The sequence below is a fragment of the Bacillus rossius genome, chromosome 3, assembly GCF_032445375.1.
Source record: "Bacillus rossius redtenbacheri isolate Brsri chromosome 3, Brsri_v3, whole genome shotgun sequence".
Classification (NCBI taxonomy): domain Eukaryota; kingdom Metazoa; phylum Arthropoda; class Insecta; order Phasmatodea; family Bacillidae; genus Bacillus; species Bacillus rossius.
In genome coordinates, this window is record NC_086332.1 from 32,435,543 (window position 1) to 32,453,217 (window position 17,675).

The following is a 17,675-nucleotide window of genomic DNA, read 5'->3' on the forward strand; positions in this document are numbered from 1 at the left end:
TTTCTGCCCGGAGGTCAAATGAAAGAATATTAAAATGATTTTGTAAGAAATCACTTATGACACATCAATACTAAAAAAATAAGAAAAGATTTCATCGAACTAAATGACCAAGAATTGCAAAATCTCTAAGGTGAAGGCCCCACCCACTAAGTCGTGTTATGTTACTTTCTACTAATTATTATTATTTCGGTGCTACAACTAAAGTTGTTTCACTATTTAAGTATAGAATTTTATGTATTTTCTCTAATTTTGTCGCAAATACATTTGTAAATAGCTAGGAATGACTAAGAACCTACTGTTTTTACAGAGTGCATAATGTCAACTCTCTGGAAGTTGATTTCCTGTGTGTCCACAGTTGAATAATGCGAATAACTTAAAAAACTTTGTGGCTATTTAAAAAGGTTGGTTCGTCCAGTTTCTGAACTCTGGCAAAGAAAAACAAAATGTTTACACATCCAGAAGAAGCCAGGAAGTGCAAAGCATATCTCTGATGGATGGTTGAGGACGTATTGAGAGTACAATTTTATCTAAGTGCCTTCATCAAATTACTTGGTTCCGAAATTACCGAGCAAGAACCAGAAGGAACATGGCGGGTGTGTGACACACGCGGAGCCCCCACACACGATCAGTCCGAACTGTCAGTTCGTTCTTATAAGTTGGAACTGAACAGTCAGAACTGACGTGTGCGAGCAATAACGGCGGATTCATCAGTAGGAACTGATGGACTGACGAACTGATGGCTTCCCATAAAATCGGACTGTGGACTCGAGAGCTCAGCCCGAACTGTCGTGTGTGGGAACAGCGTCTCGCCAGTCCAAACTGTCAGTTCAAATAATCAGTCCATCAGCTGGATTTCGTGCCAGACAACTTTGTTTATACTCTCTGGTTACTTTGATATTTTTTTTTTTTTAAACCAAAAGTGCAACTGCACATCCAAATGCAACAGCAACTACAAGACTGATCGTGTGTGGAAAAGGCTTCACTTCAATCTGAACTGTCAGTCCGGACTGAGCAGTCCGAGCTGGGAGCTGGACTGGTGGCGGGTCCTACTCGAAGAACTCGCGCGCCGGGCTGGTGGAGCGGTTGCTCCGCGGCTCCAGGATGTTGGTGCAGTGCGCCGTGTTCCACGAGTTGTTGCAGCTCGTCCACGGCAGCTCGGACCTGAACGACGCCAGCAGGTAGTACACGGCCCAGCCGATGATCGTGTTGTAGTACATGCCCATGTACACGTCCATCAGGCAGATGGCGTAGCCTATGCCTGCGGGCAGACGACAAGACGCGTAGCGACTTCAGCTGGGCGCACAACTGGAATAAATAACAGTAACAGTAGGTCGAGTGGAAAAGATCCGACTGCCATGTTTTCGAACTTGCTGATTCACAACACCTCATAGGACGGTCGTGTGCATGGGAGACAGGAAGTGCGCATAGGAGGGAAATTAATGTATTTTATTTCTGTTACGAACGCATGGCACAACAGCCAATGAGAGTAGAGTATAATGCAAATTTTTGCGGGACTAGAGAATTTTTTGTATTTATCAATAATAGTGTGACAATGTTCAGGTGTATGAAATTTCCTACAGTAAAAATTAATTATGGCTATTACTTAGAAACTAACGTAAATCAACGTAAACTAAAAAAAATACAAATGTCTCATGGTTAGAATGGTAAACCAAAAATTTTACATAGCCCAAATTAATTTAAAATTTGAAAAACTGTGTTCACAAATTGCTGGTCAGATGTTGTCGTAGGATAATAATTTGGTAGTTAATATAGTTATACATATGTCAGATACATCGTGAAATTTCATTGGCTGATATTAACAGCAAGACTTCAATTGTGAACCTATTTCTCACAAGTCGTGTGCGTGTGCTTGGTTTGTCTGACTGTGAACCCGGCTTTAGGTTTCAGCGCATCGCCACGTAACACACGGCGTTCCACGAGGTGTTGCCGCCACTCACCGGGTTTAATCACTACACAGTATAAAGAAAAACATGCCACATGAATTTATGCAGCAACTCGAAAATTGATTGCGCATGAGGATGGATGAAGGACATCGTTCATCAAAGGACTGCACGACAAACGTATCTTGCACGTCGCTACAGCAGAGACAGCCCTGGAGTAAACGTGCGGTACACAAGAGCGCGGCCAACTGTTGAAGAAGACGGAAATATTTGTTGAACATCTTTTGTAAGTTAGTCACATTTGATTATGGTACTCAACTGTAAACAATTCAGTCTGATAAAAACATCGCTGCAAGCATTTACCTCTGAATGGACTATTATTTCATTCGTCATTTTCCTAATGTTTCTGATTCATTTGTAGATATCGGCAATAGAAGCCACATTTGCATATCATATTTTGTTCCGAATGATGTAAGGAATAACATTTATTAGTGGTGACTGCACCATTATTTTCCCCTAAAGTGCCAGTGCTTTCTGACACTCCTCTGTTGATGCTGTATGTTTGTAGATATGATTTATAATGATGAATAGTTGATCTGACCAAAGGCTTGCTATTATACTCAGTCATTACCACGGGAGATGTGGCTGAGGCGGCCCAGGTGAGATGATTCTACGATGGTTTGCCATTGCCTTATGCGATTCATGTGAAGGGACAACACATCACCCAGCCCTGGACTCGGCAAGGGAAGTCTCTGAATTAAACTCGGGACCATTGGCTCGTCTTCCAGTAGTTCCCACCACCGAGAAGAATGAAATACCTAGTTTTATGATATTTTTAACTAATAGTTTAGGTTGTGTCACTATGGTTACGTAAACATAAAAAAAGTGCTTCCTTCTCCATTAAAAACACTTTAAAATGTTCACATTCAATTTACGAAGATCGCTGGTTACAAATTATCCAGGGATCTAAATAAATTTATTGCTATATTCGTAAATTTACGGAAACTGAGTTCACTTATTGTGAACATTAATCCAAAAGGATATTCTTAGTAAAACGTTCAAAAATTGGTTAAATCTATAGTAAGAACACTCTTCGTAGTTCCTGCGAAGATTCAGTTATTTGAAATTACGAAGAACTCTTCGTTTAGTTGATTAAAATTATTCGTTGAAAAGTCCGTAAATTTACTGTATTTTTCTAACAGTGTACTCTTGATAATGTTTGGTCAAACGAACGTGTCACATGTTTGTAGGTACCGTAGATACTGGGCAAAAAAAAAAAAAAGCTAATTCGCAGCCCTGCGCGCGCTTTACTTCTATATTCATCAAGCATTAAAAGTAATTCATCCAACCTGTCAAATTGTAACTGAGCGTGGTGAATCTGGCCTCAGACATGGTCAACAGGCACGGCATGGATGAGCATCTGTTCAGTGGAGCCAATCCCTCACAACAAACCAACAAAGGTTTGTTTGCCTCAACGTCAATCGTGACATATTTGTGTCAAAAAGAACTCGACAAAAGAAAAAAAAAATTGTGCTGGACTTTCAGATGTTTTTTTTTACCCCTCATTACTATGAACCAACTGTAGTCATGGCAACATTGCAATAATGGACGCCTGGCTGATTGCAACAGCGGTGCGTGTGATGTGAGCACATATTATGGAATTTTTCGTGCTTGAACATTTTGTGCGTTACCTACGTTGTTATTCCAACGACGTGAAATCATGCTGCAATATACAGCACAGACAGTTGAATTATTTCTTTTATATTACGTTCAACTGAATGATACGCAATTTCTGGAAATTGTGTCGTTTCAAAGTGACACAAGCGAAAGAAATTTCATTGGTCATGACGCCCTAGGACTATTTTCACCTTTCGTTTTTTTTTTAGCACGAAGGCTCCTGAGATGCGCCCCGCCTGGATCGTCGGCAACGAATGAAGCGGCGCGGCGCCCGAACTGAAGCGCGCGGACGGAACCTGACAAACCGACGTCTCTCGTCGCCGATTGAACAGACGCCTGCCATCAAGGTGCGATTCTTGGAGCGGTAATCCAATCCAGGTTTGAGTCCCGGCGGGTGGTCGGGGGAATGGGGGAGGGGCGAGAACCGGGTGCTCGCGTGCGGATAACACGATTACTGGGCCCGCCAGCAGTGCGGAGGGCAATCACCAGGAGGCAGCACCTGCGAGGGGGTCGCAGCTCGATCACGAGAGAAGCCAGTCACTTGAATTCTGTGAAGACCCAGCTACAGTTGTGCGTAGAGGCCTTGGGTGACTTCCGAGACGCACAGGTGAAACGAAAGTGTGAGTAAAGGCTATAAACGCCAAATAATTAACAACTTATTTGTATAAACAGTCTAACGACTTATTGAAAACTTGAAATGCAATTTTCCGAGTAATTATAAAACAAAATTGAGGGCCTAATCGTTCGGGCTGAGATACTGAATTCGTTACAATTGAGCAAGGAACTCCCACATGCAGAACTAAAGAATGTACCCAAATTCTTCAAGAATTCAAGATTGTAACTATGCGCCATTTGTGCGGTAAAATGTTGCCAACGAAAAAAAAAAAGACAGCACGACAGAATACAGTTCAGGGTTAGTAAAAATGGAGCGCTACACGAAAGAACAACACGATTCTCATTGTTTGAGCAATATTTTAAAAAATAATGAAGGTTTGGCGCTTAATTAAAATCTTGCGTAAATTTTGGGACACCGATAGACGTCGGGTGTGAAGTAAGAACATTTTCCGTAGAGAAATATTATTTACAAAAAGTGGGAGGGAAATTGTAGGAACTTACATTTTTTTATACGTAGCCCATCCTATAGGTAGATTATATTTTTGTACATATTAAGCAGAAATGAGAGAACAATTAAACTAATTTTAAACTGTGGTAGACTGGCAATAGTGAAAAAGTTTTCTCGATGCTCTTACACAAGAAACTGAAGCCTTTTCCCTCGCATGCGACGGCCTGCAGGGTCCCTCTATCCCGCTCGTCATCTGTTTGAACCGCAGTGTCTGCGACAACCTCCTCCCCCCTCCCCCCCCCCCCTCCCACCATGTCCTCCTGATAGCTACATCTCCCGGCACATTGTAACTCCCCCTTCCAGACATGTGATAGAGCCGTCAGGTGCACGGGATTGCCCACAAAGTGCGTTCGTTCGGTTCGTTATCCCCCAGACCCTCGCCACCCCCCTCTTCCCCCCGTCGACCCCACGGTCTGCTCGGCAACTGACTCCGAGGGGTCAAGGGCTGGAGGGCGCGGCGGGGGCGCAGATAAGTGCCGACATTCGCCGCTCGGCGCAGCACCCGTCACAAGGGCCGTCGCTTCGGCCGACTGGCACGCTTGATCTGACGTCAACCTGACACCGCTACTCTAAATGAAGATGGATATATTATATATATATACATATTCAAGTGCATATCTGTTGCGTTACACCTCCTTTACAACCTTAATTAAAACTGTACTGACAGTTCCACACAATATTGATCGAGAAGAACAAACAAATGTGTCAGATTTTCGAACGACCCACGCACTGTTAGAAATTACAGTAAATACATACCGACTTTTCAACCAACGAAGGATTTAATTAAAATAAACGAAGACTTCGTAATTTCACATAACTGAATCTTCATAGAAACTACGCCTTATTTCGACTTCCGAGTTGTATGTTTCGTTCTAAATAAAGGTGGACAATATCAGATTTTTCTTATTGCAGACTTAACCAGATATGTAATGTTTTGTAAATGCACATAGATTAATGTTCAAATTGAAGGTAAACCATTTTAACAGCATGTAAGATATGAATAACGGGAAGGGGGAGGGGTTATAGCTATTAAGATACGTTTAAAACCAAATTTTGGAATTAAGTTCATATGTACTATACGTTACTTTGTTCCCATAGTTGTAGTCCATAAAGTTACAACCATAAATCGATTCTTGACGTCTGCGCATTGACTAACATTGGGTTCGGATTTGCCTTCAGAACTGTCAGAATTATCTGATGTCAAAATGGCCAAGAGCGTTTGTTTACAAACAGCTTGCAAACAGAGACACGTTTGTGTTGAACCTTTTAACACGTAAAACAGTAGCCTAATTTAATGCAGCAAATACTTGAATACACTAGTGAATAGATAACAATCACTTACTGCATTTAAATAAGCATATACAAAGTTTAAGTGGATTATACAACCTCAACAACACACCAGTGTCCGCCATGAGACACTGTTTCTGTAGTTATACTGGCCAGCAAGCCGTTCGATGATTTCTTGAGCGCGCAGTTTGGATCCATATTTAATCTATAGTTACAGCAAATAGTACCCACTAAGCTAAGATTAATGGGTAATATACAGTTATTGAACTATCTGATTATTCATGCATATTCTGTACACTGTTTCACTCACACTATACCACGCTCGCACGCTCTAACTTTCTCTTCCTCTCTCTTTCTCTCTCTCTTTCACTCTTATCTTTTTCTCTCTGTAACTGTACATCTCTCGCATGATACTCATACACACATGTATACGTACGCAATCTACTTATAGAATAAAATAAACTGGAAACCACCAATGCAAGCCTATGTTACATTACAAAAAAAAAAATCGTGTTGAAAACAAATGTATTGTGCATTGTTTAGAAAGGAAAAAAAAATATTTAAAGTAAATTGCAGCAGCTATTGGTTTTTAGGTTTCTTTGTCCTTCAAAACGTTTCACGCAAAACGGATGACACAATTTGCATTTCAAAGCAGAAGCCTAGTTCATAATTAATAAAAAGTAAACATTCTGAAAATAAAGAATACGTATATAGGCCTATTATAGTAATAATTTAATTTAAAGAAGTATTCACTTTAACAATCTGGCAGCCTACCTAATGTTTAAGACTAGTATTACAGCCACGGCATTAAGGTATTTTCAGAATGATCGCATGCTATGACGTAGTCAAAGTCAATTTCTACGTCACCATCGGCATGTTACAACATGAAAAACATTGCGCAGATGGTGCTTGACTACCCCTAATGATGAATAATTAGGGCTATGGGATATCCGATGGTGTTTATATGCAAAATATCAAAAGGTTCAAAATAGATATTTATTGACAAAGTCCACTCAGTGACACGTGGTATCAAATACAAATTATGAGCTTCCATCAAACAAATGGAATACTCGTGCGTTGTAGACTTGCCGTACCAACTGACGTTTTCACTATTCATAATCTGTGAACACAAAGAATTTGGGCATCAACAATATGCATTAAAAAATCTATAAGACCCACACAATTGAAAACAAATAAAATAAAACACGTTATCGTAGGTGTTTAAATTCAATCCGGGTATTTACTCTAGAACAAGTTTTACTACAAATTATGCTTTATCATTCTGTTGCTATAAACAAATAAAATATTGATGGCAAGCATGGCATAACTCTCAATGAAAACTAATGAGACTGGCTACATACAAGTGGGCTTAAAATGCAGCTCAGAAACATTCTTAAAATTGCTAGTATTTAAATTATTGTCCACCGTATGTATTATTTAAACTTGGATGTTACCGTAAACACCGCAGTGTATGGGGTTACTGTCGTCGTAGCTACTCGCCTCACTGCGTGATGACACGCCAGCTCTTGGCGCGACGGATAGCTTCTCCAACGGACGAGAAAGTCGCTGTCGCCGCTCGCTGCGACTCCGGGGAGCGATGGAGTAGCTGCGACTCCGGGGAGCGATGGAGTAGCTGCGACTCCGGGGAGCGATGGAGTAGCTGCGACTCCTGGGAGCGATGGAGTAGCTGTGACTCCGGGGAACGATGTAGTAGCTGCGACTCCGGGGAAGAAGAGTTGCTGCGACTCCGGGGAACGATGGAGTAGCTGCGACTCCGGGGAACGATGGAGTAGCTGCGACTCCGGGGAACGATGGAGTCGCTGCGACTCCGGGGAACGATGTAGTAGCTGCGACTCCGGGGAACGAAGAGTTGCTGCGACTCCGGGGAACGATGGAGTAGCTGCGACTCCGGGAAACGATGGAGTAGCTGCGACTCCGCGTCCCGGCGGCACCAGGATGACTCGCTCAGCTGAACGACCGCAGCTAGTCGCACCGGAACTCGCGCTGTCTCCCACTCGGTCTGCTCACAGGCCGAGAGACTGTCGTCCTCTGTAGTCGTACTCGAAGGCCTTCCGACTCGTCCTCGTTCTTACTCGTTGGGTTACTCGTGCTCGTTGAGCGAGTGTTGCTCGCTCGTCAACGGATTCGAACCAGTCACGTAAGTCGTCAGGTGTTCGCTCTCGTCCGGCAGCCAACTAACCTGCTGGCGACTGCTCGTTCGACTACAGTCACTCGCAGAGCGAGTGTGCCTCGCTCATCCGGGGACTACAATCAGGCGCTTGAATCCTCTTTCCACGCCCTTGCCGCCACCTTACTATAGCTCGGTGGTTACTCGTTTCTCAAACGTTTCTTTACTTGTTACTCACCTAGCGATTGTTTTATTAAGATTATAAAAGAGTGCTTTTTTGATAGCTGTTACATTTGTATAAGTACTTTATGGAAGAAACAATTATCAATTATAAACACCAATTATTCAATTATTATTTTACAGGAGAAACTACTTGTATCAGTCGGTGCACTATTAATAAAAATGCATCAATTAATTAATTTATATGGTAGATCAGAGCTCAGAATTTTTATATTGAAAGATATTTAAAAAATTGAAAACATAAATGGTTGAAACCAAAATGGTGTCTTTTTAATAATTTTCTTAGAAGAGAGAACTGTATATTATCAGATGATGCTCTTCATGAAAACCAACAAGAAATTGTATTTTTTTCTTTAATACATTAAAAATATTTAAACTATAAAGTTTGTCTAAATAAGTCGTGGTATTGGCACATATCTGGCAACAGAGCAGACTGAAACAAGGACAGAACAGTGGGAATGCGCACTGCAATCTAAGGACGAGTCGCGCTGATGGACGGGGAAGTCTCATAGAGCGTGTGGCGGGAGACTCCCCACTCCGCAGTGTGAGTGCGCGCAGCCACCGCCAGGGGCGCTGCGTGTCTCGCCGCACCTGCCGGAGGCCAGGCGCGCGGCGCCGTGCCCGATTGGCGCCCTCAGCGGGTCGCGTCGGCGCGCTAAATGCCTTTGTTTGTGCCGACTGCGACGGGCTGTCTGTCCTCCCGGGCAGACGTTGCTTTCTGCCGTCTGGGCGGCAGAATAACGGAGGTGTCACAAGTTTCATCCTCTAAAACTTCGGCAAGTACGTATACAATCTTTGCCACGCTGAACTTTTCAGGACGTTGACAGCGAAAATAACTCTCGAAATTTGGCGTGAAAACTTGTACTGACAAAAAAACAACGCACACATTTACGTGTTTGATAAAAAAAAAGTCTGTAGACGTTATAAACACTGATAGGAACCAAAAAGAAAATAATAACTACTGTAAGATTTTTTTACACTTCAAGAAACCTCGTGTTACTGGTACGTTTAAAAATGTCCGATGATTACAGTTAAAAGGAAGAAATGAAGGAAGACAGATCGAAGGAAGGGTGTGACCACGACAAAAAAACACAAACTTAGATTCAAAGTCTATATGCGCGAAGCTGATTGATCGATAGAGCTTACTCATCACAGCGTTAAATGTAGTTGTGAAGCATCGAATTAAAAACTTTTTGATTTGATATCTGCTCTGGCGTCACAAGCATACTGTGGCAAAGTTGCAAATAGTTAAGGATCCCAGAGAAATATAGCTTGTAAATTATTTCTTCATCGCAATAGTTTATCAGTTAGACGCAGGAACGTCTCTCTCGTGCAGTATTGGCCACAGTACTTGCAAATACACGTTAGTTTTCTAGTATTACATGGCAATGTAATTGTATTTGCATTCCGTCAGTTTGACGAACGTAATCAAGTTATTTTCCGCATGATTCAACAGTATTTAAGAAAGAACCTCGGTAGCTTTTGATCTCCACATAAAGAGGTGAAAAGAGGGGGAGGGGGGGGGGGCTGATAAAATCTGCGATATTGGCCGAGCCAAGCTCCATAGTGATTTATGCTTTGTTAGCATTAGGTCGGGATGAAATATTGAAGCCTTGAGAGACCACTTTAATCAGAAGATTCCACAGTATTGTGATTAACCCCCTCTATCTAGAATATTTTCCAATGCTAAGCCGCTACATGCAGCATAGCTACTGTATTATGTTTCATGGCCCAACAAGGCACAGGAAGTAGATTTAGCCACTTGTTTAAGTTGAAATTCTTGACCAGGTATAATTATTAAGACAGTTGCAGTATCTGGCGCGATGTAACCAGATATATATCCTCTTGTGATTGCACACTTAGAGCATGTAAATGAATATAATACTGTAACAAGGTATAATATGTTGAGGATGTATAATTAAGACATTCGACGGCAAAAAAGTTAGATTAATAGCTCAAAATGGAAATTATAGCAAAGAATCTAAAAATTAATGATGTCGGTACTACGCATTTAGCTACACGTATACTTTCATATCGTGCGTACTTATGCCAATGTAGCCGTCCCTGTTCACAGATAAGACATCAGCTGTACAATGCCACTTCTCTGGCAAGGAATCGTGCATTTGTCCCGAAAGTAGGGGAAACGTGTGTTGGCGCGCTTACTCCAGATTCCTTCATATTGCCCGCGAACTGGCGTCCTCGCTCGCTTCCACAGAAGCCGGATATTCCTAGCATTTCCTGTCGTTCGCGGCGACTCGGGCCCTAAAGCGGAACACTTCGGTTACACTTAAAAATAAAATTAATTCATTGTGATTCTATTAATCTGTGATACGGAAGGAGGAGGAAGTCACAGGGGAACAACATGCCATTGCAGGGTACAACATAACATTTGAACGACTCCAATATTGACTCGTCAAAATAATAATTATTATACTTATGTTATGAAAGCATATATTTATGTTATGACAATGAGAAGGCTTGATTTGCCAACACTAATAATTAAAAATAACGCTGGAGGTTTTCAATGAAGAAAAAAAAAAAGAACCCAAGGGGAAAAAAATTGAACCCTTTAGGTAGATACGTAAATCAGATTTTCTTCAGATTTTACTCTCAATCTTTAAACCCTTTACCTAAACCTCTTCCAGAGACTGTGCTATTCATGTTGACTATAATTTTTAGCAGTTTATCAACCAGAGAACAATCCTGCAAAACTCGCCAAGTTCTAAGCTCACTTATGACTATACACGGGGCCATACACAAGGGTGGGGTGACGCCTCCCCGATATCCTTAAAAAATCTACCATTCCCACCGAGAAATGGAAACTTGAAAACAAACAGCGGGCAAAGTGGTTGTATCTCCACCTCTCCCCCTTCTAAATTCCGCTTCCGCTCCTAACTGTATTCAGAGTTTGACGTCACACGGCTATCCACAGAGGCTCAAGACGGTGGGACTTACAAGTTTATAGTGAGCTCCGAACCATCTGACTACTGACTCAGTGCTTGTTAATGTGACTCATGCCGGTTTCTGGGGCCAATACCACAACCCTCACCACGTGGTAAAAAATTTAACGTAAAATTTGCAACGGACGGCATGAGATAGCTTTATATTATGAATACTAAATGGTTATATTCTTCGATATAATGAAATGTGAACGATTGGGAAAGGAAAAAAAATTAAAGCATATATATAAATAATTATTTTGATCAATATATTAAAATCATTATTTTGGAAAGATGAACGCATAAACACACAGAAAACAAGCCAAAATCAAACTATGTTTATACATTTGCCATTTGAAATTGGCTAATTTTTTAGCTTGTTTACTGTGTGTTTACATTCGTCTTTCTTTGTTCGTTTTTTTTTTTTTTTTGGGTTTTCTCTATGTCATACAGTGCAAACTAGCAATGGCGTGTGTCAAAAATAATGATTTAAGTAGCTTAGCTTCTGGGTTGTAGCCGCGTTCTTGGCGTTTCGGTTGACATTGCAGTCGCCATCATCAGGTAACTGCTTCCTGATGATGGCGACTGCAATGTCGACCGAAACGTCAGTGAATTATTCGCCAAGGACGCGGCTACAACTCAGAAGCCACGCTACTTCAGGATAATGGCCTTGAAAGACTGCTAACATTATTAATTATTATTTAAACCAATATTACCCATTGAACGTGTGTACGTATTAGGTATCTGAAAGACTTAATGATCCAGCTAGAGTTAAATACAGTATAAGACATTTAAAAAAAAAATGTAACGCGTGTGTTTGACAGAGGTCACGTCCGAGGGCCAGCCCTCACTTGGGTTGCAGAGAGCCAGAGGGCGAGGCTTGGTTACCAGACGCCAGGCGGACATGTTAAGGCCAGCGCGCAGGTAACAGGAGCGTCGCGGAGCTGGAAGTACCTCACGAGCGACGAGAGGCAATGCTCCAGTAGCTCGGAGCTTCAGGAAGACTTCCACCCCCCCCCCCTTCCACCCCTTCACGTGACAAGGACAGCGGCGAGGCCTGTGACGTCACGCGGACCCGCTGAGCCGCGCGGCAAACACTCCAGAGGGTCTGAGGACCGCGCGCGGGCTCCACGGCGTCGCGGCGGTCCCTCTCCCCCCTCCCCCCCCCCAAGACATCTGCCACTCCCTCCCTACCTCCCTTCCCTGGCTGGCATCGGCCCCCGAGGCACGGACGATCGGAAACTTCCGAAAATAAACGAGAAGCACTTGCCTGTCGCACCGGATACGTTCCTGGATGCGTGCTCTTCCTTGCTCGTGACAGCTTTCCGAACGTTGCTCGCATCCACACACGGCAATTTTCAATTGGGTCCGAGGGGGAGAGCTAGGATCAAAATACGCCGTATTGGTTTCAACAGGTTTTTTTTAATGCCATAACGATTTTTTTTTTTTTTAAGTTTTTGGAAGGGTACACACATCAAGTGATTTTAAAAGACCATATTATAACATCATTTTGTTTTAGTCAGTCCCAATTTATTTTTTCCAATACTGAACACCAATTACTTCACAGGCGAAACTATTTGTAGTAGCCAAAAATTATTTACTTTAGGCATTTCACTGAATTAGATAGTATGTTTTCAAACGAAGTCTAATTTTTAAAATTGGTATGGCCCAAAATATGTTGAAACAAAGATGGCGTACCAAGATGGTGTATTTCGTCTTTATCACTCCAAATCTAAAGAACAGAGATTTACGTCTCGTCAAGATGGTTAGGAACGGAAAAACCACGTTACAAATCAGGGATATTGCTGACGGATGCATTTGTCTGGAGGGGTTTTGGAAAACCACTAAAGAATCGAAGGAAAAAAAAGCTCGGATCTAGATTCGAACTTTTCTCTTCTAGAATGCGAGCTTAGAGTGTCACCGCTGATTCAGTTTACTGCAGTCCCACTACGAACTATGGACGCAGTTATCCAACAAGTAAGAGGCTACCAGAGGATGTGCACATAATCTGCCAACGGAAATGAAATGCTTTTTTTTAAGGAAGGGATTTTTTTTTTAAATCCGCCATCGATATTTGCAATTATAAACACTAGTTTATGAAAATTATTTTGCTCTTACTTTGAAATAATATGAGATAGATCATACATTTACTTCAATTTAATTATTCAAAAAAATATTATTGCTGACACAATACCACAAACAAGTAAAAGAGAAAAAGAAATTAAAAATACATATAAAAATAACTTCTCGCCGTTTTACATGTTTGCACTTACAAAGTAAAATACATACCAGGTTTACACAGTGAATATGCTAGCACGGTCATAATCATTGATTGAGCACCATCGTTGTTTATAACCTACTATAATATTGGAGATCCTGTGCCTGTAATACGTTATGCCGGTAAGTAGTAGGGAATTTTATTTTGCCAAAAAATTCTTGTAAATAAGACTCCACTGAACGGACTATGGGCCTGTCTTCTTTAACTCCAAAGATGCAAACACTCTCTCCAGACCCCCTCATGCCGCCAGTTCAAACAAGCCGCTCGGCGACGGAGGCGCGACCCGCGGCTGGTCGATGAAGCTCCGCTCGGCACCAATTTTCTCCGACCCGAATCGGCCATCTCATTTTTGTTGATGGCCAGTATCTTTTGCGAACGGGCGAACGTAATGTTCGTGACAGGTACTAACGACTTATTCTTCATTGCCAAATTATACCTTGTATCCACACCAACATTAAATGTGCTCTAAAATGAAACTTAACAAAACGAATTTTTCGTATCTGGAAAGAACCTCAATGTCCGTGCGGCACCCACGACTCCAGCCCTAGAAGCACAACCACACACGGTTTCAGCGACTTCAGAGCGCGATAGCGGCGACATGGTATCGTCGGCGCGCGCAGCGACCGGGCCGTAACAACTGCCGTGGACTGAACTTTATCCGTCGCGTCCGTTGAATACTTGTTTTCCATTTTGATGCTGCCAACTGATCAGAAGGCTTTCAAAACGTGGCGAACATTTCACTTCCGCATGTTAACGAACATTTTAATTAAGCAGTTATAAATCATTAAACAATTTTTTTTCCGCTGTGATATTTATTAATTTATTTTCAGTTCGACCATACGTAATTTATTACACTTATAATGTCTCGGGAAATTTTTGTATCAAACACCAAACTTAAAAATGTGTTCAAACGCACCTAATTTAAAACATTTAGTGGAAGCCACTAAATAAAGAAACTTAAAAACCTTTTTAAAATAGTAAAGGTTTTTGTACAGGTTTTAAGTCCCTTTCTAACATTCTGTAGGTTAATTCAACCGTCCGTGTGTCAAAAGTTAAAGGTTGGAAAGGTTTTGACAGCCGGACGGATGGAATCTTCCAGGCCATCTGATTGGTTGAAGGTCAATTAACGGACGGGTGACGGGCGGATGAGACGGGTTATTATGAGTCCAGATTGTTGGCCTCGATTCACGAGTATACAAGATTAGTAAGTATAGGCCTACTAACTTTTATCATTATTTCTTTTTTGTTAAAAAAATTAATGACACATGATATTCACTTAGCTTTATTTTATCTTCCAGACATATGTATTCTGAAAAATAAAATGAATACCATTACTATAGAAAACAAAGTATTTTCAAAATAAAAAAAAAGAAATATGCTCAGTCAATTTTTTTTTATTTTTAACATTTTCAGGTTAAAAACAGTTCAGAAAATATTAATAACTGTTCAAATCATGGCTTGCAGTGATTTCTGTAACTAAACAAACCAAATGAACAAAATTTTACACAGAAAATAAGTAAGTAAATTCAAACAACATGTAGCCTATACGGAAACTATTGGCTGGGCTCCGCAAAGTAGGCCCAGTAATTAAATTTTTATTCTTGACTGAATGTTTAACATCTCAATGAATTCTGAAAGCTTTCCGTAACCCTTAAAAAAATGGTGGTCTGAATTATCACTATTTTGTATGGATACAAAGAAGAAGTGAAATGAAATCTACAATTTAATTGATAAATATACTTTTATTTGCACTCATTAATTCAAATATGTTTATTACTTTAACGAACAGATTATTTTAACTATAAATTTTATACATGTTTGCTATTTAATTTCTTCCAATCTGTGTTATTCTGTTAAGGATAGGACGATGATAGGAAAAGTAGGAAACGAATGGGAGTGTTTCAAGTTTAATGTGTCTCGAAAAAGTCAAATCATTGGTTGTTCCAGTCAAGTGGAAGAGAGATAGATGCGGCGCAAGCGTACAATTAGCGTAACGGGACACCGCGTAACGGGACAATGTGCGTAACGGGACAATGAGTCATCATTTTTCGTGCGTGCAGCCGGCGTTCATCGATTTATTAGACGTTGTCACGTCAAAAAACGACGGGCTGGTCCCGATGTGAAAGTTTCAGAAGGAATATTGTGTCACAAACCATACACCATGCATGGGTTTTATTTGATAATTGTAGCGGAAGGAATCTGGTTGCGTATGTAATCAGGCTCGCGGCGAGAGACGGCGTCACGCGTGCAGCGCGCAGAACACGCGCGGATACGAGTCACGACACTGCGTCACGCAGCGAACACGTAGTTGCACTCGCGAGGGTTACGGAACTACTCGGCCGTCGGACAGCGCGCATTAAAGCCCGGTCGACAATTACCATCGACGGACACTGATCGCTGACTGCCCCACGGCGACCCTCTGACGTCATGGGGGTGTGTGGGAAATGGTCCGAATAAATTGGTCAACTCGAACTTTTTGATCCCAATCGGTGTCCTTTGGTAGCATAGAAGAACGAAACCCGTGATATTTGCTGTTTCGGTTCCCGTTTCGAAAATTAATGTAAACAGAAAAAAAAAAAAAAAACAGGAAGCCAAGAAGACCATGACGAAATGTTCATAGCTATATGCTGTCCGTTTGCGACCGATGTTTTTCAAAGGCTGAACACATGAATTTATTTTGACGTGACGTCTAATAAATCGATGAACGCCGGCTGCACCCACGAAAAATTTTCCCGTTACGCACATTGTCCCGTTACGCTGAGTCCCGTTACGCTCATTGTACGCTTGTGCCGCATCTATCTCTCTTCCACTCTATTGGAAAAGCCATAGATTTGACTTTTTCGAGGCACATTAAACTTGAAACACTCCCATTCGTTTCCTACTTTTCCTATTATCGTCCTATCCTTAACAGAATAACACAGATTGGATGAAGTTAAATAGCAAACATGTATAAAAGTTATATTTAAAATAATCTCTTCGTTAAAGTAATAAACATATTTGATTAATGAGTGCAAATAAAAGTAAAATTTATCAATTAAATTGTAGATTTCATTTCAACCCATTCTTTGTATCCAAACAAATTAGTGATAATTCAATAAAAATGATTCAATTTTATTCATAAAAGTATGCAATCATTTTATTAATGTTTTGTTATGACGTTGTCACGTTAAACTATCGTCCGTAAACCGCCTTTACAGACAACCAATTTTTTTGGCATAGTGATTACAATTCATTTATACGTATGTCTGGTGCAACATAACTTTTAATTTATCATTATAAAAATATTTCTACCCACTGAATGATACGTTATTTTCGTAGCAATTATAGTATTAAGCGAGAGTAACGTCTCTAGCTATCTACTGGGCATGAACACACCCCACTGCCGTTGCTTCAAGTGTTTATGCTGTTTAATGCTATATAACGTTATTAGTAGCATTAAGCATTTACACCATATATACCTATTCTAAAACGTTAAGAGGGCAAGTCCCGTTCCAGGTCATTATTTAAGTGTTACGTTTGACATACAATTATAGACATTGTTAGTACTGAAACTTAACAAAATTATATATATATATATATATAACGTTTCACATTCATTTATAGACTTTGTTAGTACGCGAAATTAACAAAATTATATATATATATTATATATATATATAGAATACTGTTTGAATTATTAGCTGGCAATTTTTTTTAACATGTTTGTGCAATATGAATGAGAGACAAATGGAATTAAAAAAAAAACTAAGTTTTAATGACAATGCTGGTGGCAACTGCGTATGTTTTAATTTTCTTTCAGAAAAATATATTTAATTTTACTCTACCTTTTAAAATCATAATAACTCTGAGAATTTTAAAAGGCTTGCTAAAACAAAATAATTATTTTCTGAAAGAAAATAAACCGCACCATTGTCGGTAAAATTGACAACCTAAAAATGTCTAGTTTTATATTTAATTTCATTCTACTTAGTCATACTGCACAAAAACGTTAAAAATGCACCTTTGCCAGCTAATTATATATATATATATATATATATATATATATATATATATATAATATTCATTTTGTAAAAGTTCAGCTACTGAAAAAGTTTGAAAGTGT

The 17,675-nt window shown here is 40.5% G+C and overlaps 1 protein-coding gene across 2 annotated transcripts in view; it reads right to left on the reverse strand.

Moving 5' to 3' along the window:
• LOC134530485 (sodium-dependent serotonin transporter) overlaps positions 1-17,675 on the reverse strand; it is a 187,012-nt gene that overhangs the window by 35,569 nt on the left and 133,768 nt on the right. For both annotated transcript variants that reach the window (XM_063365329.1, XM_063365330.1), the window contains one exon: positions 1,051-1,258. In XM_063365329.1, the coding sequence (XP_063221399.1) occupies positions 1,051-1,258 (208 nt within the window). The remainder of the gene's footprint in view (positions 1-1,050; positions 1,259-17,675) is intronic.